This window comes from Patiria miniata, unplaced genomic scaffold (assembly GCF_015706575.1).
Source record: "Patiria miniata isolate m_02_andy unplaced genomic scaffold, ASM1570657v1 HiC_scaffold_6, whole genome shotgun sequence".
Taxonomy (NCBI): domain Eukaryota; kingdom Metazoa; phylum Echinodermata; class Asteroidea; order Valvatida; family Asterinidae; genus Patiria; species Patiria miniata.
The window spans coordinates 7,772,743-7,795,116 of NW_024037073.1; the positions used below are offsets into that span (position 1 = coordinate 7,772,743).

At 40.5% G+C, this 22,374-nt stretch overlaps 1 protein-coding gene across 3 annotated transcripts; it reads right to left on the minus strand.

Annotated features, from left to right (window-relative positions):
* Nucleotides 1-233: 233 nt before the first annotated feature.
* LOC119742881 (glucosidase 2 subunit beta-like) lies at nt 234-19,856 on the minus strand. 3 transcript variants are annotated; one of them, XM_038219116.1, is made up of 13 exons: nt 19,591-19,856; nt 16,085-16,201; nt 14,681-14,776; nt 13,323-13,504; nt 12,794-12,857; nt 12,359-12,509; nt 10,970-11,048; nt 9,741-9,833; nt 6,846-7,146; nt 4,864-5,023; nt 2,558-2,632; nt 1,382-1,481; nt 234-924 (listed from the first exon to the last, which is right to left on the minus strand). In XM_038219116.1, exons 1-13 carry the CDS (start codon nt 19,754-19,756, stop codon nt 775-777), a joined length of 1,734 nt encoding a protein of 577 aa, XP_038075044.1. In that variant the 5' UTR covers nt 19,757-19,856; the 3' UTR covers nt 234-774. The 3 variants fall into 3 exon arrangements, with proteins under 3 accessions (XP_038075044.1, XP_038075043.1, XP_038075045.1); XM_038219115.1 differs by lacking the exon at nt 9,741-9,833 and adding an exon at nt 9,903-9,998; XM_038219117.1 differs by lacking the exon at nt 9,741-9,833.
* Between the last annotated feature and the right edge of the window lie 2,518 nt (nt 19,857-22,374).

Consider the following 22,374-nt stretch of genomic DNA (forward strand, 5'->3'; position numbering starts at 1 on the left):
TTCAGCAACTGGACGGCTATTCCCAGGCACCATGCCATTCAAGACAGGTCATCAATCTTACCAGAATTCGGACTCGTAGCTTGGCAAGCTGCAAGTTCTTGGGTCATGGTTGTTTACACATGGGATACAGGGTATTAACCAGTTCACGTTGGATGACATGTATACACGCAAAAGTTTTGCGGTATTCGGAACGGATGACGGATAAACACACAACGAGCGAGGCCAGAAATATCTGTCTGCGACCTGCTCACAGCGAGCGAGGCCAGAAATATCAGGGTGTGCTACCCCCAGATGATGACCTGAGCCCATCTGGCACCGAGGTTTGTGAAAAACAATCCTGTGCCTGGGTCCGGTCAATGTCAAAATAATCCCAGCGCGAACTGGTTAAAAATACAGAGAAAATAACCATTGAATGCAATGTGAAGGTTCAGAATTACAGTTTTGCTTCGCAAATCCCAGCAACTCACTTGACAAACCTTAAACGACACCCCATTCCAACTGGTGAATATAGCTCATTTAACCTTGGGTACATTCCTCAGCCTGTAAATCTCCCATCGCCAACTTTTTCGTTCGCAAATAAGCCTCAATATCCAGTCCTTGTTTCTTCCATTATCAAAGAGGCTAATCAAGTGGGCCAACCAATCACCAAAAGCTCATAAAATAACCCCTAAAATGATTCCAAACACAGGCACGGGATATCAATTTCAACAAGTCTAAGGACATCTAACAATTTCTTTACACCCAGACCCCCACCCCGATTGACAATACCCATGGTTATAGCTCATCATGGCTATCTATTTCTCCTGTCTCCACGTCTGTTTTTGTTGTGCATAGTGATGGAGTTTCAAACTGAAATTCATAAGTGCAACGTTCAGGTTCACTGGCTGACACAAGCTTATTTTCCAAGCCGCAACGTAGAATGACCTGTAAGGGAAAAAAAAGAATTGTAAGTGGCTGACATAATACATGTATTGTACTGGTCAGGAGATGACAGTGAAACACCCTGATTATGTGTGATTGGAATCAGCAAGCTGAATCTAGAAAACTTGGTGGGGAAGAGGATCGTGGGCAGGGATGCAAGTCTCACACAAGTCAGCTTAAGAAGCTGTAGCTTTTTCTCACAAGCTACTGAAAGCACTGGGCACAAAATGCTTGTATTATTCCAATGCAAATTCATTCAATCATATTGTGACCACCAGCAAGGATTGTGTGTCCCTCAGCAGGACACTTTACTGCATTTGCTTCACTCTTGCTCTAGTGACCTTAAAAAGAAATGTTTCAGGAGGAACACATACATCAATAGTCTGCATTTCTAACATTACCTATGCAAAACTCAACAAGCTATAGACCTGGTTCCATCAATATGTTGAGTGAATCTTACCAGTGTGGACCTATCAGGGCCATTCCAGCAATTCCTGCCCCTAGTATACTTCATCTTGCTGTATTTATTCTCATCAGGCCCTTCCCACTGGCCCCAGTTCCTATAAGGAAACCAAAAACAACATTAACATAGGTATGCTTGAGAATCTGCCCTGCCATACTGCAGCTGTGGGGATGTCTTCCGTGAATCAGTGTTATTTTTTTAGACTTGTTAATTTTTAGTTCTGCGGTTCAGTAAGACCAGCCTAACATAGCTAAGTAAGGTCAAACTTCAGACTGCAAATCAGATGTAGTTAATAGTATGCAATACTGATTTTGCATAGCAGTTGCCTATCTATGCATCCAGATTTGTGTAGATGCAACTGCCCATACATGCACTCATGAAAGAAATGTTCAGTTGCTCCAATCTTTACTAGCTAAAAACCCTCATTACCCATCTTTAGTAAGCACCTAAACTTAGTCTTTAGCACAAAAAAGTAGCAAGGAAAAGGAAGCCACAGTGTTTTTACTCTCATTCATTAATACATGACAAAGTGGAAATTTATATAAGTTTGTCATTTGGGAGTGTAATGATAAGTTTGGATGAAAGAAAGTGTAATAGTGGAGTCCCCTAATGTGACAGACAACAATGATTTCCCTGATTTTTCTCAAGTATTACTGCCATACTTCTTTGTTGAAAATATTCATTGAAATGTGTTCCCACACATGGGGATGTTGTCAGACAAACTGTCACATTGCATTGTCTTTACCCGTCTCACGTCCAATTCTTGTGGCATGTGCAGAAAAACCAGTAGGGGGAAAAAGTTGCGTGTTACTCCATACTTGACACACACGGATCCTCTACACAAGGATAAACGACTCATCTGAGCTCGTGTACAAAATGTACAAAACGGTTTGTCTACATGCGTGATATGCCGTGTCCGCGCATAGAACATGTAGAACAATGCGCGCCCACCATGATCGCCGACAGCTGGCGTCCTGAAAGAAATTTGACCACTGAAAGACTGCAGTTGTGCGCCAAGTCTCGCGCACGCGCAGGCACGATGCGCAAGTGCCATATCACACCTCTAACCAAAAATTGGAGGAAGTTGTTTATCCTTGTGTAGAGGATCCGTGCTTGACATAAGAATGACCAACATGACAAGGTCGATTGGGCATACATACATATGACACTTACCCTAGCTGAGTTTCTGAACCACCAGCTTTAGGCCGCTGTGATGTTTTGTCAAATGGACATAATTTATAAGTATACCTAAAAACAGAAAGCAGGAATCAATACATTGTTAACTTTGCATATAATTTAAGTAACACAAAATTAAAGATTTTTGGTCACATCGCATTAAATCAATTATACACACTTTATCAGATTATCACCACACCTCATTTCCACACTAGTTGAACATGTCTGCATGCGCATTATTTAGTTGGGGGTGTAACAGTTACTAGACAGAATGTACCCAAAATGATGTTCAAAAATACTCATTAACTTTTCTTAATATACAGTTTTAAGTGTGCCAAAAAAAGGGGAATTTTGACTACATTTTGTGCTGAATGGTGTATTTCAGGAGAGATGACATGCAACCTTGTTGTATATAGAAGACATTTTAATGAGGCCAACTTAAAATGGTGCTCCACATACTTTATTTGCAGGTTAAAGAAAGGTCAAATGGTGTACCTACAGCTTGTCCTAATTACCAACTGATTATCAATGCTGTATATATAATGAATACATAACTGCTTGTTACTGCTGGTTCGACTCAATGAATCTACGACTGGGACTTACTCTCTATCTGTGTACTCATAACATTGTTTCTGCTGGCTTCACTCATGGAATCTACGGCTAGGACTTACTCTCTATCTGTGTACTCATAACATTGTTTCTGCTGGCTTCACTCATGGAATCTACAGCTAGGACTTACTCTCTATCTGTGTACTCATAACATTGTTTCTGCTGGTTTCACTCATGGAATCTACGGCTAGGACTTACTCTCTATCTGTGTACTCATAACATTGTTTCTGCTGGCTTCACTCATGGAATCTACAGCTAGGACTTACTCTCTATCTGTGTACTCATAACATTGTTTCTGCTGGTTTCACTCATGGAATCTACGGCTAGGACTAACTCTCTATCTGTGTACTCATAACATTGTTTCTGCTGGTTTCACTCATGGAATCTACGGCTAGGACTTACTCTCTATCTGTGTACTCATAACATTGTTCCTGCTTGTTTCACTCATGGAATCTACGGCTAGGACTAACTCTCTATCTGTGTACTCATAACATTGTTTCTGCTGGCTTCACTCAGGGAATCTACAGCTAGGACTTACTCTCTATCTGTGTACTCATAACATTGTTTCTGCTGGCTTCACTCACGGAATCTACAGCTAGGACTTACTCTCTATCTGTGTACTCATAACATTGTTTCTGCTGGTTTCACTCATGGAATCTACGGCTAGGACTTACTCTCTATCTGTGTACTCATAACATTGTTCCTGCTTGTTTCACTCATGGAATCTACGGCTAGGACTAACTCTCTATCTGTGTACTCATAACATTGTTTCTGCTGGTTTCACTCATGGAATCTACGGCTAGGACTTACTCTCTATCTGTGTACTCATAACATTGTTTCTGCTGGCTTCACTCATGGAATCTACGGCTAGGACTTACTCTCTATCTGTGTACTCATAGCATTGTTTCTGCTGGTTTCACTCATGGAATCTACGGCTAGGACTTACTCTCTATCTGTGTACTCATAACATTGTTTCTGCTTGCTTCACTCATGGAATCTACAGCTAGGACTTACTCTCTATCTGTGTACTCATAACATTGTTTCTGCTGGCTTCACTCATGGAATCTACGGCTAGGACTTACTCTCTATCTGTGTACTCATAACATTGTTTCTGCTTGTTTCACTCATGGAATCTACGGCTAGGACTTACTCTCTATCTGTGTACTCATAACATTGTTTCTGCTGGCTTCACTCATGGAATCTACGGCTAGGACTAACTCTCTATCTGTGTACTCATAACATTGTTTCTGCTGGTTTCACTCATGGAATCTACGGCTAGGACTTACTCTCTATCTGTGTACTCATAACATTGTTTCTGCTGGTTTCACTCATGGAATCTACGGCTAGGACTTACTCTCTATCTGTGTACTCATAACATTGTTTCTGCTGGCTTCACTCACGGAATCTACGGCTAGGACTTACTCTCTATCTGTGTACTCATAGCATTGTTTCTGCTGGTTTCACTCATGGAATCTACGGCTAGGACTTACTCTCTATCTGTGTACTCATAACATTGTTTCTGCTGGTTTCACTCATGGAATCTACGGCTAGGACTAACTCTCTATCTGTGTACTCATAACATTGTTTCTGCTTGTTTCACTCATGGAATCTACGGCTAGGACTTACTCTCTATCTGTGTACTCATAACATTGTTTCTGCTGGTTTCACTCATGGAATCTACGGCTAGGACTTACTCTCTATCTGTGTACTCATAACATTGTTTCTGTAATGGTTCAAACTCTTGCTGTGGGCCCAGGTCCACGTTCATCAGTTTTTCTATATCTTCAATTGATTTCTTGAGGTCGTTGACTTGCTTCTCAGCCTCCTTGAATTCCTCTCTGGCTGCATCCGCAACTACAGGAGAAAAAAACAAACAAAACAAAGTAAATCACTGAAGCTTTATGCGGCCTAAAGAAACTCATTTTTGTATCAACAAAGTTTACGAAAAAGAGCCTGGTTTTCTTATCTACGCTGCAACACGTTGCCACGTTGATTCAGTCCATGATAAAAATGGGAATTATGTAGGTAAAATGTCACAAGTATTTGCTCCAGTTCGAGGTAATGTGTCTTAGCAAATCGATACACATATTTTTTCAAGTTCAAGGTAACATGGGTTTAGGATAAACTACTTCTAGTGAGAAATTACATGAAACTGAAAAATTTACGTACTGTGACATTTCTATCAACATTTTAAACTTTGAACCAGATATCAATTACAAATTCAGTCCTCATATCAGTCTACACAGCCATGGTACTACAGCTAACAGGCACCAAGAAACCAAATGAAGGAACAGTGTGGGGCAGTGGTCAGTTATGAGGTGGGAAGAAAATCCCTGACATCTAATCTAGAGTACAAATAGAGATTGAAACTCAATCCCACGACAGTGTGATTTACAACCAAGTAACATAGGAGGAAGGCCAGGGCAACACTGCTACCAATGAGAACAAAATCAGATCAAAGATGGTGGATCCTATACAGTCTAGTCAAGTCTGATTCCTTATTCCTTAGTAGTTGTTACGGTTGGCCAACTTATGACAGCCAGCATATAAGAACAATGGTGCATGTGCTCACTTCTACGTGGGTCATTTCAAAAAATTGTTGGGTTGGTAGTTTGCTTACATAATCACTCTTGAAAACCGAATGCATTAAGGAGTACATCCAACATTTTGTACAAAAACATACATTACAGTCAGGTGTAAATAGGACTGGACAAAAGTGGACCCCAAATTGATAGAATGACCCATGTGCACAGAGTACCGCCAAGTATCCGCACAAACCTGTCATGTCAACCTGTGTGGGTGCCTGGCAGCAATGACACACAAGTTCCTTTTTCTCTCTCACATTTTCACAATCAAGACCAACATTACAGGTCAACACAAACATGTAACAGTGAGGATTATATTAGAGAGTCTGTGTATAACTACACCCTCAAGCAAAAATGCCAAAACGTCACTGTAATTGAAGGACACTTGAGCACCATGTCACCTAGTCCGAAAATTTGGGACTCTCAATACTGTGTGTGACAGTTCCAAAATTTCAGGTACTGAAAACATGCAACACAAGAAAATAGACTGGCACATGAAACAACCAGTCCAACACCCTTAGTACTGCATCAATCAACTGTTTCAAAACTAACGTCTGGTACCTAGCTCTATTGCTACACATTCTCTATGGTCATGCCTCCAGACTACTGAAGGGTCAATCTTTGCAAGAAGTTGAACATGCACCAGTCTAGTCTTTATCTTCAAATTGAAATCACTTGGCTTCACTCCCAGGTGCAAGATATTGAAGAAAAGTCTCCTTTAAAAATTGAATTGAGACCCCAAACTTGGATGGTGAAATACCGAGGATCTTGTCTTTGCCTCATGAAAATTTTAGAAAAGTTTGTTGGCTAAAGAGCAAGTACAGTTGGTCTGATCTTGTTTGCATGGTTTTTTTTTCTTCTGTACTCAAGGTCCCAGTCTACATGTCAAGTGCGTACTTTAATAGGTGCAATGGGATCACCCATATTCTGTTATATAATAGATCGTTCTGAAATGACGTCATTTCCTACAGACCAGCCACGTGCATCGGCATTTTGAGCGTCAACTTGCATAACGCGCATCTTGCATAGTGCCATCCAAATTTCCTGTGCATGATCCATACTACTACCGGCCCTTGACCACATTCAGATACCTTCTATAAGTTTCTTTGTGGCTTCATCATATTCTGGCATTTCTTCTCCATCCTCCCCTTTTCCCTTCACTTCTTTCTTCTTCTCATAATCCGCCCGATGCTTGGCATATTTCTCCATCAATTCTCCCTCATCCAGGTCATCGTCAAATTCTTCATCCTCATCATCCTCATCAGCAAAGTCCTCTTCATCTTCATCATTCATGTCGCCATGGTCACCCATGTCTAGATCCTCCTCTGATGCATCACCCTCATTGACATCTTCTGGAGGTGAGGGGACAGGGGATGGATCCTCTGGGGTCACCTATGGCAGGCAAAGTTAGACAAGTCTGCACATTCCGAAAGCTTTTAAGTATGAAGTGTTCACTAGGCTTTACAAACAAACTTTAGCATTTCCCAATGTTATAGTCAAGTCCATCACAAGCCATCTAGTCCCAAGTCAAGTCACTAGCTATTCAAATGAACTGAAATAAAGGCATTCCTTTGTTACTGTTCATCCCCTTACTTGTGACTAGAATTGTAATTTACTTTTCACTGGACTTATGATTGACTTGACTAGAACAGTGCTAAAAATGTGCAATTTACAGCCAATTGAAAACGCTATCACGTTGCAAGCTACTCTGTTCAGGGCCTGATTTCACACAGTTGCTACAGTAGACCTATTTACTACAGTTCAAACCAGCCCTTCAAACTCAGAAATAATCTATGAACACAAAACATTTTGACAGAAAATGTTTCTCTGCTGAGTGTATCTGGATGCTTTGTAGTATTTTGATATTTATCTCAAATCAAAATGTGACACAGAATGCTTGTATATCCGGCAAACAGTTTAGATACACATACAAGTGAATTGTACTCAAAGCAATAACATTGAAAGTTTTGGGGATTTGGCACAGTTTCTCGGAGTTACATTCTTAACAGTGCATTTTCAAACAACAGCACCTTTCAGTTGTCAGAAAGTCAGGGACACAAATTAGCTGCATAATAATGATATGAGTTAGCGCACGGATCCTCTACACAAGGATAAACGACTAATCTCAGCTTGTGTACAAAATGTACAGAATGGATTGTCTACATGCGTGATATGCCGTGTCCACGCATAGAACAATGTATAGAACATGTAGAACAATGGGCGCCCGCCCGACAGCTAGCTGGCGCCCTACAAATTTGACTGTGCAGTTGTGCGTGTGTGCGGGTCTCCCATACGCGCATGCACGACACCAAAGTGCCGTACCACGCATGTAACCAGAAATTTGGGGAAGTCATTTATCCTTGTGTGCAGGATCCGTGGTTAGAGGAATTCTAGGTCAAGCACCTAGGCCAAGCAACTCTGCATCACTGAGCTCAATTCCATAATGAACATTTTCACACAAAACAAGTGTCAGTTGAAAGCCATGAATTAGTGGCGCAATTCTAACAATCTTCATCATAGGGATTCTGAGCCAACTTTCATTTTTACACAAATCCCAGCACAGAATCACTGTTCATAGGAGCCCCGTTTTGGTGGGTACACTCTGCCAGCAGCTGATTTCACAAAACGCAATGACATAAGTCCACTTGCGCCACAATTTATTGTGCAAGATGCACAACATTTCAATGCTGCACAACATTTTAGTTATGAGAATCTCACGAAAGTTTCATTGTGCGTAAGTCTGTGGTAAAAATTATGGCAAAACTTGGCAGTCATTTTGGGTGGCATATTTTGGCAATCATTTTGGGTGGCGTAAGTTGTGACGTAGCGACTGAAAACTATCTATTTTACCAGCAAATCTTGATCGTCATGGAGCCTGTTATTGTACAACTTATCAAGGTTGATACAAGACACTCACAGCTTTCTGTCTGAAGTAAAAGAATTGCTATTTTTACTCATGACAGAGTTTTTAGAGTTGCCGCACGATTCCAAAGAAAGTCGGACAAAAACATTTTCAAAGTGGCGGGTGGAGATGATTCAATGACTGTTTCATGACCAAACAAACTCATACACAAACAGCCGTCGTAAATGCTGTTATTATCCTCGTCCCAGGTGTTTAGATTATTTAAAACGTTGCGCAGCTACGCCAAGTTTCATGAAATCGATGGTAAGTTTATTGCGCAGCTATGCAGTACATTTGTTGTGTAAGTCCTAGGCATGGCGTAAGTTACACACTGTTTTCGTGAAATCGGCTGCAAATTTCATACAATACAATCCACTTTAGACCTTTATTCTGAACAGCAGCAAGCACAATGCTTTTGCCGTTACTGGGGTGGGGAGCTGTTATGGGTATACACTGATTCTACCTCAAAAGGATTGTGTGCTTTGTGTGATATATATGCAAAAGTTGCAAAATTTGAAAATGAAAGAGCAAAAATATGCACATGTGAAAAAAGCACAAAGACATGCGGAGGTTTTGAAGAACGAAGAGAAAGTGGTGACAACTTTCACATGCGATGATGAGTATCTTTTTCAAACTAGCAAACCATAGCACTACTGCCACAAGCCTCAACATGCTTTCTACTGCTTTCAAAACTTAATGCAACATTCCCACTCCCCCCCAAAAAAACAAATTTATAGTTTGGTAGTAAAATGAGCTTTGTAATGACTGGTATTTGTGCCAAGGAATGGCACTGAAATGTGCAATGAAACTGTGATTGTCAAATTATTCTTCATTTTGACAGGGTGGGGGACATCCAATAGATTAAAGGTTTGCACTTTTGGTTATGGTTGTAGGTGCATGTGGTTCTGAAAATGAACTGACTATCTCAATGTGCCAAACTATGTACTCTGTTGATCTAAAGGAGAAAACAAACAGAAGATATTATGAAAATCAAACTTTCATTGAAGAAGAAACAAACACGTCACAGCATCAGGTTAGTAATGAGACGCGGACACATTAGTAGCCAGATGAATTGAGCGAATACCTTGGGCAGTGATTTGAACTTTTCCTTGATATTTTTCCAGATAGGGCCAATGAATGTAGCTTTAGGCAATCGATCAATGCCGATTAAAACTGCCTGAAATGAAAACAAAAGCCATGCAAACATAGGGGGAAAAGCTTGTAAACTGCAAGAGAAAAGAAATACCTGGTCTTTCTCAGACTTATACTTGTCCTTAATGACAGCCCATACTGACGCAGTGAATGTGGGTTTGATTACTTGATCAACACCACCCAACACAACCTGTAAGTTATTCATATTGTGGAAAAAGATGGTATTATTAGATAGTGGATTGACATGAGTAACATTCTCATAACTAACTTCAATACCATGAAGGCCCTAGGTTTGAATGCCTTTAGACCTGTCTGATACCACAGATTGAAGCTAATAACGAGTACTTCCAGTCATACATGCCTCGGCTCCAAATGGGTAGACTACACAACCAAATCTTCAATTTGATATGGACTCTGTGCACAAGTATCCATCAATGCAAATTGAGTAAGACTGACTCTAAAACACCATTATTTCCCAAAGCTAGGTACCTATGTCAATATGCTGAAGGTTTGAGCACATTGAAACGAAAAACAGTTATCTGTACTTCGCATCATATGTGTACGAACCATTGCACGATTGTGGTGTGTCCAACATACTAGAGATGTTATGAGCACACAGCAAAGTTCTATACTGGCAAAACATGATTCTGTGGCACACAATTCGACCATGGCACATCATAAAACTTTCTCCTCTACAAATTAGTGGGCCTGGCATTGATCCTAGTAGAATCACACGGGGGGGGGGGGGGGGGGGGGGGGGCCTAACTTGTCTTGCAACCTTTCAAATGTATTCTACTTGGAACCAAATGTCAGTCCTTTTTTTTTAATGTATAAACGGATGTATTTCAGGTCATACCAGTCGGTAATCAAAGTGAAGCAACTTTTTATTTCTTACACTAAACATGAGACCAACAAGAAGTACAATATGCCAAGTGTTCCAAAAGTGTATGCCAAAGTTCAGATTTGGTAGCAGGTATATACCTACAATGCCCAGTGACGTGTACATGCCAGTGATGACTTAAATCACATTGTTCAAACTTTCAGACTGACAGACTTGTTAAAGAGAACAATGACTAAAAGTCAAATGTTAAAATATTAATCAATACAATGAAACTACAGGAAGTGTTTCAACAGAATATCCGAAAAAATTGTTCTGATCACCTTTGCTTCTTCTTCTGACACCTCCCCATCGCCATCCGAATCAAATTCTTTGTGGTCAGCCAGTTCGTCTGGAGTAATCCTGCATAAAGACAATAGAAACTTATTAGTTACTTGTCATAGTCCGGTCTGAACAAACGTAACTGGCACAGAAGCATTGGCTAGTTGGACACAGTGTGAAAGAATACACGACTTGAGCAATATCATTAATGGTATTTTAATCCAATAATGCATACATGAAACAGAATTAAGTTATGTAACTTATCATGTCATAAACTGTAATAATGTGGTGCTTATACAGGGTGGTCAAAAAAACAAACGGCATACTTCCACTACCTTGAGACTCAATCCACCTGTACCAATTGATGGAGAATCCTTTTAGAAGAATTATGATACCAAAATATCCCGATTCGGTCCAGTAGTTTTTACTGCAGAGCCTATTTTGTGCAGCACAGTTCTTTCATATGGGTATTACTACATAACAATCCCTCTATCAATTACAATGTAAGTCAAATTCCCGGGCACGGTTTAGTAATTCATCAGGACAAAAATTACCCTCACCTTGCTTCACTAAATAAGCTCTAGAACTAAAACTACTGGACCGAATCAGGCGATCTTGGTTTAACTTTTCTTCTAAAAAGATTCTCCATGCATTGGTAGATGTGGTTTGAGTCTCAGAGTAGCGGAAGTATGCCATGTCGTTTTTTTTGGACCACCATGCTTGATACCAAAGGTCTCAAAGCGCTTCACAGTTATTACCCCTGTTCATCAGGCCATGAGACCAGTTATTGCAGCAGCTCGAGATCAGCGCATCCTGGTCTCTACCTTCACAGGTACCCATTTATACTCCTGGGTGTAGAGAGGCAATTGTAGTAAAGTGTCTTGCCCAAGAACACAAGCACCATGAATTGTTCCCCTTGTCAGGGTTTGAGCCCATGTACTGTCACACATGAGTCGAGCACCGTAACCATTGGACCAAGGCACTCCACAAACTGTGATCCTACTGATGTAACTACAATACTTTAAACAATGTTTTTGAATTTTCATGAGAAAAGGATATCAAGTTGTACCAAAAATGGATAGGCCATCTTTTGCATAAGTGTACGACAGTTTTATGTTATTTGGGTTTTGCATGTGAGCAAAGTTGGAATGTTTTCTGGTCTCAGAGTCTCTGTAATTTAGTCTCGAAAATGTATACCACGTGCACCAAGGATTACATGAGGTTTCTGTTCATATATCGTTATGTAAAAAATGTTGCTAGTCTAAACCTAAGTATCCATTACTTTCTAATACTTATGAATCTCCACTTTCAGAAAATACTGAAGAGTCAAATCACAAAAGTAAGCAGATGTTGACACAATAGTGATGTCTATAGAATAGCCTCCTACTCACAGCCCATTTCTGTCTGCATCTAGCTCATCAAATGCCTCATTAGCTCGTTGTTTGTCCCTTTCTTCTCTCAGGACGGCTTGCTGTGCATCCCATACTGCCTTGTGTGCATCCTTAGCCTCTTTCTCAGGGCTTTCTGCCTCTTGCTTTAACCCTGTTTTTGACAAGAAGTTATTTTATATAAAACTGTGAGGCATCAAATGACAAGTAACCACAAAACACAATCACAATGTGGGCAGTCAATATAAAATAAACAAAAGCTACAGAACTCTTTACTATTTAATACAATCTCTTTTGCAATTTTGTTTGCAAATTATGCCCTTCAAAATCCAAACCTATTTTTAAACACATAAAAATGTCCCTGTTTTGAGTGATGCAATTTGTCTTTATAAGCATGTTTCGTTCCTGCTGACTTGTCAATAGTTTGGACTGACTTACTCTCTTTTTCATCTTTAAGCTGATCAGCAACTTCCTTCTCCTCTCTGAGTTTTTTAAGTGATTCCTACAAATAAACATTCAGACATATGGAAAGTAAAGATAAAATGGACGTTTTCTGAAATCACTAGTTAATGTCCATTTTTAAAATTTTGTTGAGACAGCACTTGCTCATTTCATTGCATAGTATTCTCACTGTGTAGGAGCATATCACAAGTAATGGTTAGTTTGGATTTTCTTTAGTTTACATGGAGATACGATTGGTGCAGGGGTTCTGTGATTACTCTGATTCCATTGCTGCAAGAGTCACTATGTGGAACTGTTTTTCCTCAATTGTTTTCGCCAGGGTTTTCCTCATTTAAAAAACTGGATTCAAGGCTCAGACCCGACAGAGAACAGTGTTAAAACTAAATCACTGTTCAAGATACCCTGGATAAGTAAGAAACTTACATATTGAGAAAACCTGACGCAAATTGATACATAATGAAAGAACAATGCTAGACGTTCCGCTGAGGAATTGACTGTTGTGTACCTCTCTCTCGGCTTTCTTCTCAATGCCCTGTTTGATGTATTCCTGTCGGACATCAAAGCCCTGGTTCATCAAGATGATTTCCTGCTGACGACGCTCAAGATCAGCTCTACCCAATTCCCTGCAATTATTGCTGCATTGAGTAGCTCCTGGTCCTTTGTATTCATCTGAGGCATCACAGCAGTCTGCACACACACACACACACATAATTAAGTGAAGACATTTCTTCATGCTAAACTGGAGGAGGGAGTTAAGTTTACGTCTAATGCTTGTCATCATTATGCATGGATGACATTTTAAGCAGAACAACTTCCCTGATTTGAATTCGGCTCTAGTGGCTCCAAGTTTCAAAGGCCAGTTTATAGCCGGTCACTAGATGGTTGCACATCTGACAACTTGATGCATAATTATCTGAAGTATGGTTTAAATTCAGTGACAGTCACCCAAGGACATTAACCCTAACCGCCCTGAATCCTCCAAAATCCTTTTTGCAAATTGGAGGAATTTGCAGGATTGAGGTTACATGGCAAAAGTGGGTTGCTGATTTCGGAGTACGCACTGTGTCAAGGTCTTGGGCCGGACCTTGTGTTGTTTATGCTCAGCTGTGCATAAATTTAGTCCTTGATTATACTTGACAACCTCCGTACTGCTCCAGGATGTCACTGCCTCTGCCTCAGCCTATTGACAGGCATAGCCGGAGGATTTTGCAGGATTCAGGCAGTGGTCACCCCTTCATGGACCATATTCAAGAAATAGCGGAGGAATTTGCAGGATTGAGGCTATATGCTATTTTTCCATGAGGCCAATTGGAGGATTTTGCAGGATTGAGGCTACATCCTAGCAAAAAGGCCTAGGGAGTTAGGGTTAATGACATCACTACAGAATTCAAATAATCATTGACATGGTTACTGACTTCACTTTTGCTCACTGGGCTTTTAGAACTGCTTGACTGGTAAGAAACAATCGATATACAACTAATGGTGAGAGAAATAATCACGATATTTCTCTCCACCTGGGAGTCATGTCAATAAATATCTCGGATAAGTTGCAGAAAGTTTATCTGCAATAGGCCCATCACATCACGTGTTTGTCGCAAGATTCTCAATCATTATCCCCAATCTTCACGTAACCAAATTATCAGTTTGTAGACAATACTGATATCTCTATCGCGGGAAGACTCTAGGGAAATTGTTCAGAATCCTACAAAAAATACCTGATACAATGAGCCTATTACAGATAATTTCTTTCGTAATTTATCCGGGATATTTCTTGGGGATGCTCCTTACTGTGATATGGCAAAATAGAACATATTGGTTCCAGCACAGTACAAGGCATAGTGCAATGAATGAATAAATACCTACCACAGATACCATCATTTACTCTTGATGAAGGAATGTACTTGGGTTTGAATCCTCTGTTGTTGCAATGGAATTTACCCTGTGGGCAAGCTGAGGTTCCTTCAAATGCAAAGAAAAAATAATTATGTCTCATTATTGCAAGTGGTTACTTTGTTTGATTAAGGGAATACATGTAAATGTGGGCTTGGCTGGTTTTAAACACTATGCTTAAGACCGGTTTGGAGTCTGGACGCTGATAATGACTCGAGCCGAATGATTTTGTTCAACAAGTTCACTTCATGTTTTTTTAAACAGCCCTCTAGCTATGTTATGGTATGTGCCTCTCGCAAGTAGTCGTAAACAACTCCTTACATGGAGATTGGTGCACATTGCGCGTACTGCGTGATGTGGTGCCGAACGCAGCTGTGCCAGTGTAGTGTGAATTTAGGGATCTATTATATGTGTAACCGAGGATTTGTGAACCAATAAAAGGGTAAAAGAGACCGGATTTCATTGGAGTCCAAATTTCATGTGACACTGGAAAAGTTTTTAAGACCAGCCAGCCGGTGTTTTATCAACCGTTTAAGACCGGCGACTTGACGGGCTCTCGACCAACAGCAATGGGTAAACTGTCCTAGGTATTTACGAATGGTATTTAAATGTTTAAACTCAAAAGAGACTGCTGCCTGTCACTGGATATCAATGTGGACATCCATGGCCTCACAGTAGCTATGTTGAGCTAGGCAAGACACTTTGGCATCACGTCTTCCCTCCGTTCATTATTTAAATGTGTACCTAAAAGGGTAGAGGTGGTTATCAAGTATGTGGCAAAATGACAGCTTTGTACTGAGTTGAGAAGGCCTACAGAGTGTTTTTATGGGCCCAATAATGTAGTATCTTGATCACCATTATTGCCAAGTACTTGCAAATTATAACTAAAACAGAATGTTCTTCACAAAGCACAAATATCAGCAGGTTGCTCAATAGTAAAATGTATAAAATGACCACTATAGTGACCACTATAATGTCCACTGGGTCACCTTTCACCTAAACCTGCAATATTTTCCTCTCAACAGAGGTGTAATTGACCACATGTGGCTGAAATAAGTCACAAAAATGTAGGAAAAGAACCTCTTTGCATGTTTTTCATAAAATGGCCACTGCTGACCACTGGCAATGGTGACCTTTGACCCAAATATACAAATAGATATATGGGGTTCTCGTAGATCAATACTTTCTCCTTTCAAGTCTGGGAAAACTATGTTTATTCAAGAGACTATTTTCATTCTCAAAATTTAAAGTTGGGATAGTTTTTATATATTGATAAGGGAAAATAAGAGTCCGAGAATCTAAGTTTCTTGCAGTGATTCCATTGAAACTACTTTGATCTACTGTTCATGGGCAGAACCCTTGGGTGCAGTAGCTTACCTGGTTCATCTGAAGAATCCATGCAATCACAATAATCATCGTTGACTTGACTTTTAAAGATTTGTCTTGATCCATCTAGGCAAGTAAACCATTGTGAATCTCGGTAGAATGGCTCATCTGGTCAGCAAGATTACAAGGGGAAGGAAAAGAGAAATGGCCTTAATAATGAAAACCAAATAGTCTTCAAGCTTCATCTGCAAAATTACATGTATGAGACCATTATGGCCTTAATATTTTTGTAAAATTGTATGGGCCGTTTTTTTTAAAAAGACTTTAACCCTCCTACTTTCTGGTCACACAAAACCAAACAAATTTCACTCTGCCAATTTTGCCCATAGGATTAGCAAACACCATACCACCACAGTTGCAGTATGGTCAGTAGACTTCACTGTGATGTGCACTGTGTAGTGTATGGTTTTGTAGGGTCAGTATAATCTGCTGTGTAATGATTTGTGCATGGTTTTGTAGGGTCAGTGTACTCTGCTGGAAAACGAAAAGAAAAAAAAGAGGAAAAAAAAAATGAAAAAGAGGTGTTTATTTGATGGGGGAGGGGGGGGGGGCTGTAGAGTAAATGCTCCCCTGCTCACGCTCGGAAAAATGATAAATTGAGAATATAATGAAAAAGTTAAGAAATTTTGGGGAGAAATTTGCTTTACCCCCTACTGTCACTATCGAAGAAAAACGAGTTGCGCTGAATCAACGACTGTTGCGTGTAGTGATATGTGCCCTGCGCCGTATGGGCTTTTGGCGCGGAGCACAAATCATTATACGCAACAGTCTTTGATTCAACGCGACTTGTTTTTCTTCGATGGTGACGTCACACACGCGCTCGACAATCTAGCCAAGAAATGGATGGCACAACTCGGTAGACACATTTAATTGTGAGTGGTAAGTTTATCAGAATATTTTGTAATTTTTTCAAAACCGCTTGTTGGGAACAATTTAAGGGGTCTTATGGCATGTCATGAATGTGTAGATCTGTCCGGGGTAACTGTTTTTCTCATTTGTATTCTCTTTACCAATTTTTTTGGGGCCTTTTCTCGCATCGGTGATGTGTAGTCAAAGTATGCCGATTCGTTGGAGCGCTTGTAGTTGTACGGAGGGTACCGAAGTTCCAGCGCTCCACTCAGTAGAGCTAACCTGGGCTAGAGTAGCCCCATATTGTGGCCAATTTACTGGACTACCTCCGTAAATAAAGGCCACACTTCGGCGATCGTGAAGTGTAGGGCCCCTGTTTTGTTTTGATCAAATTAAAGTCAAAATGTTTTTTATTGCTCAAAAATCACCTTTACAATCAAAAGCAGAATTTTCTCAATTCTAATGACACCCGTTTTGCAATTTTGAACAGATTCTTGGGGTAGAAATTGCGATTTTCTGCGCGGTTTGTGCCTTGCGATGCAGAGCGCCATTCGTGCTCATGGTACATCGCGCAGTGATCGCCATATTTAGTTTTGGGTCGCGTGTTGTCGTCGTGCTGTCATCGTCATTTTACCCCCAAATTTCCCTCAAAAATCAAAACCCTGCCCTCTATCTATGACATACCTGTTTATTGAGAATGTCACCAACTAGTTTGGTAGGTCCAATCATTTTAAAGTGGATTTTGTTCCCTTATAGGAACCGGGCCCTACACTACACGATCGCCCACACTTCCACCATGTACAAAAACATGTCGAACTTTGTCAAATTTTGATTTTCACATTTAGGCTTAGTTTGTAGTTTATTTTTGCTTTAGAAGCATACTCACCATAGGCTAATCAAAAAGTGCTGCCTTTTCAGATGTCTATTTTTCATGAAATTTCCAGATTCGTTTGCACACGTTTGTGTATCAAAATTTCAACATGATATTTCACGAAAATTAATTAGACATATGAAAAAGGCAGCACTTTCTGATTAGCCTATAAAGAGGGCGAGAATGCTTTTCTAAAGCGAAAATAAACTACAAACTAAGCCTAAATGTGAAAATCAAATTTGACAAAGTTTGACATGTTTTTGTACATGGTGGAAGCATGAAGTGTGGCCTTTATTTACGGAGACGTAGGCTAGGCCAGTAAAAATTGGCCACTTTTACGGGGCTAGGGCTAGAGTAGCCCCATAAATGTGGCCTATTTACTGGACTGCCTCCGTAAACATAGGCCACACATCCACATGTACAAAAATCGTGTCGACTTTGCCAAATTTTGATTTTCACATTTAGGCTTAGTTTGTAGGGTTTTTTGCTTTAGAAGCATACTCACCCTCTTTATAGGCTAATCAGAAAGTGCTGCCTTTTTCAGATGTAGGCTGGAACGCCGTATTATCGCGGTACTTATCACGTTTCTCGTTCGGAATAGAGATTGCCCACTAACCTTCCAGAATTTTCCTGTCTTATGTGTAGTATAACTCTTCCTTTTTAAATTAATATTAAAAAATCTGACGGGTGGTGTGGTTTATTCCGTGTACGATGCCTGTATGCGGGAAGTGGTTTTTATAATGATCCCAACTTTTTTGTTCACAGTTTATGTTTGACCAAAACACCCCCTGAATAAAGTCTGATATTTTCCCTGTAACGTTCAAGTTGATTAAAGACAAAATGTCTGCAGGATGATTTCTTAAGACCCTGCCCTTCCCCCGAAAGGAGAACACAAATATTGAGGCAAGTCTACTGATCGGCGATTGAGGGCGCCATTCACTTTACACGGTGTGCCGTTTTATTTTCGCTAACGCGCGGTGCTTATTTTGATCCCGTAAAAGTTGTTACGATTTCGCGCTGCAAATATCGTCGTTCGACCTCATTTTACATTTGCAGCTGAAGAATGGGAACTAGACAATGGAACTTTCATGGACAGAGCGCAATCAAAGATTTATGTTAAAATATAAACGGTACCTTTTAGCAGACACGGTGAGGGAAAATTTTGCAAGTTTTGGAAAACGTTAATATTTATTAAAATCGTTAAAAGTCCCGAAAGACACAACATTTTTAATCGTCCTTTTTATAAAACTCGGTAGAAAATCCTTGATGACTGGTGAACTGGATGAAAATCGCCACTTGAAGGAGTTTTGACACTGTAAAAGAGACATTTCCCATGCCGCGATAATAGGGATGCCGCGATAATAGGGAGTCCGACTATATATTTTTCGTGAAATTTCCAGATTCATTTTTACACGTTCATCATTCATGTGACGTTTGCGTATCAAAATTTCAACATGAAATTTCACAAAAATTAGACATCTGAAAAAGGCAGCACTTTCTGACTAGCCTATAAAGAGGATGAGTATGCTTCTAAAGCAAAAAAATCATACAAACTAAGCCTAGTAAATGTGAAAATCAAAATTTGGCAAAGTCGACACGATTTTTGTACATGTGGATGTGTGGCCTATGTTTACGGAGGTAGTCCAGTAAATAGGCCACATTTATGAGGCTATGTTTACGGAGGTAGCTCCAGTAAATAGGCCACATTTATGGGGCTAGTAGTACTAGTAGTAGGGCTAGAGTTACTCAAGATAGGTCCTATAAAGACAATACTTACTTGTTAAGGACACACCGCGTGGCCGAGTCACTGATTCTGTTACAACTACATCTATAATACTCATTAAGCCAATCAACACCAATGTAATCAGTGATTTCACAGACATTTTCTTTGCCTTCATGTCACTCACGCACGCCGCCATTCTCTCGACCCGACGAAACATCATCCCCGTACGTACGTACGTGCGAACATACGTAAGTGTAGCACTCAAGTTCAATGTGTGTTACAGGCGGGATCGAGGTTTAAACAACGTGTACTGCTGATGACTGGAATAAAGGTCATTTATAGAGGGCGCACTTTGATTTCTGGATTCCCCCCAAAAACTTGCAGAGACTCGGTAGCATTAAAATGGCACGACAGTAGGAGCGCGTGATGAATATGCATGACTATGACGTCACTAGAAGCTCATGAGTAATATATCACGCACGGTACTGATAAGTGATAGATATACATGTAGATGCACACTGTATGTGCTGCATCCCACCGATGATATCACATTTAACAAGTCCTCTTTCTACTGTCGCGCCGCCACCCTCTAGTGTCGTCCCACTTGATGATCATCAGTTAGTGGGGCAACAGTAGAGGGTGGCGGCGCGACAGTAGAAAGAAGACTTGTTAAATGTGATATCATCGGTAAGTGGGACGACACTAGAGGGTGGCGGCGCGACAGTAGAAAGAGGACTTGTTAAATGTGATATCATCGGTAAGTGGGACGACACTAGAGGGTGGCGGCGCGACAGTAGAAAGAAGACTTGTTAAATGTGATATCATTGGTTAGTGGGACGACACTAGAGGGTGGCGGCGCGACAGTAGAAAGAGGACTTGTTAAATGTGATATCATTGGTAAGTGGGACGACACTAGAGGGTGGCGGCGCGACAGTAGAAAGAGGACTTGTTAAATGTGATATCATCGGTTAGTGGGACGACACTAGAGGGTGGCGGCGCGACAGTAGAAAGAGGACTTGTTAAATGTGATATCATCAGTAAGTGGGACGACACTAGAGGGTGGCGGCGCGACAGTAGAAAGAGGACTTGTTAAATGTGATATCATCAGTAAGTGGGACGACACTAGAGGGTGGCGGCGCGACAGTAGAAAGAGGACTTGTTAAATGTGATATCATCGGTAAGTGGGACGACACTAGAGGGTGGCGGCGCGACAGTAGAAAGAGGACTTGTTAATTGTAATATCATTGGTTAGTGGGACGACACTAGAGGGTGGCGGCGCGACAGTAGAAAGAGTGACGTCATAGTCATGCATATTCATCACGCGCTCTACTGTCGTGCCATTTTATGCTACCCAGAGACTCATAGTCAATCCAATAGACCTTGTCATTTCATTCACTCATGTTTTTTCTTTCTCAAAAAGTTGTTTCAAAAGTAGTTTCGCAATGTGAGAGCGTGAAACAATCACACAATTCGATGGCTTTTATCATTGCTGGAAATACGTACATGCAAGGCAGAAAATAGTTTCCGCGTTAGATGTAACTACACTTTTGTTTTTAAAAACTTTTCTCCCGGATAAAAATATGACACGATGTCCACTCCTTTGACCCAGACCTTCAAAATATGGCTAAATAATCTGAAATAATATGGGATTTCTCATACTTTTACTGTTGTTATACTTAGTGTACTTTTCACCCTTGCAATAATGAACTTTTAAAAAATTTCCATTAAATTTCAAGTCAATGTAAAACTCCCGTTTGAATTGATATCTTTTAAAGGTGGTTTTTTTTACTGCACCGTTGAACACCTGTGTTAATCGATTCCATTGTTTTTAGCGCTAACCTGAAATCATGTTTATTACTCTCCGTTAAAGAGGCACTGTCGACCTGAAAGTACCCTCTTGGGCTCTAAAACCGCGCGTTTCTCACGCGGCATGAAATTGTCACATAACCAAACCTGGACAATCACGCATTTTTTTTCGGAGTGTGCCACTAGTTTTTTTTTGGTTTAGTTAATTGTTTAAGCAGGTTGCCGTATTTGTATTGCCACAGTATGCATTTCATTTGTACAATATTTAGCTGCGTTGATGCGATTCTAACCGGTGTGATCAAGCGAGAATTTCCATGATGTCAACAATTAAAGTTCCATCCATGCCATTGTGACGTTCGCCGTTACCCTAACGCATTGCTTTAAGTAGGCCTATTCATGATGAACCGGCGGAGTGACACGCTCAAAATTCGATGGCTCATTCGTCATTGGCACAGCGAAACAGCTGCTGCGTCAGATGCAGACGACATCAAGTGGGTTTTTTCCCCCATAATTTTCTCCTTAATGTAAGATATTTTATTTTACTTGGATTTTGGCTGACCTTATTGGCTAGATAACAATAGATTCTGAAAACAGTTAAATTTAGCAGAAAACATTTAAACTTTCTATGGTATACGGGGCGTTGCGCTGATACGGGTTTCTTCTTATCTCGCCAACAGGCAACAATTCACTTCCTTCAAAAACGTCAACTCCTCGTGCCAAGAAATTCGACATGGGGTTCCACAAGGCTCCATTCTCGGTCCACTTCTTTTTCTGCTTTACATTAATGACTTACATTTTTCATCTCCACTTCTTGCTGACGACACAACTATTACTTACTCTGACTCCAACCCTTAATCTTCAATAGATATCATGAATGCCGAACTCACCAATGTCTGTTCCTGGTTTAAAGCCAACAAAACTTTCTCTTAACCACCATAAAACTAAATTCATGCTCTTCAGCAAATCTTCTCATCACCCAGACGGCACTGCTACTCTTCACATCGATAATCCTCCTATCACCCAAGTTCACTC

Excerpts from the sequence above, each read along its gene's own strand:
- LOC119742881 (XM_038219115.1), bottom strand. The coding sequence starts at position 19,756 with ATGATGTTTCGTCGGGTCGAGAGAATGGCGGCGTGCGTGAGTGACATG. Across the intron at positions 9,999-10,969 it reads TGTCAGAAGAAGAAGCAAAG|GTTGTGTTGGGTGGTGTTGA; the intron begins GTGATCAGAACA and ends AATAACTTACAG. Across the intron at positions 2,633-4,863 it reads TATGAGTACACAGATAGAGA|GTATACTTATAAATTATGTC; the intron begins GTAAGTCCTAGC and ends TTCTGTTTTTAG.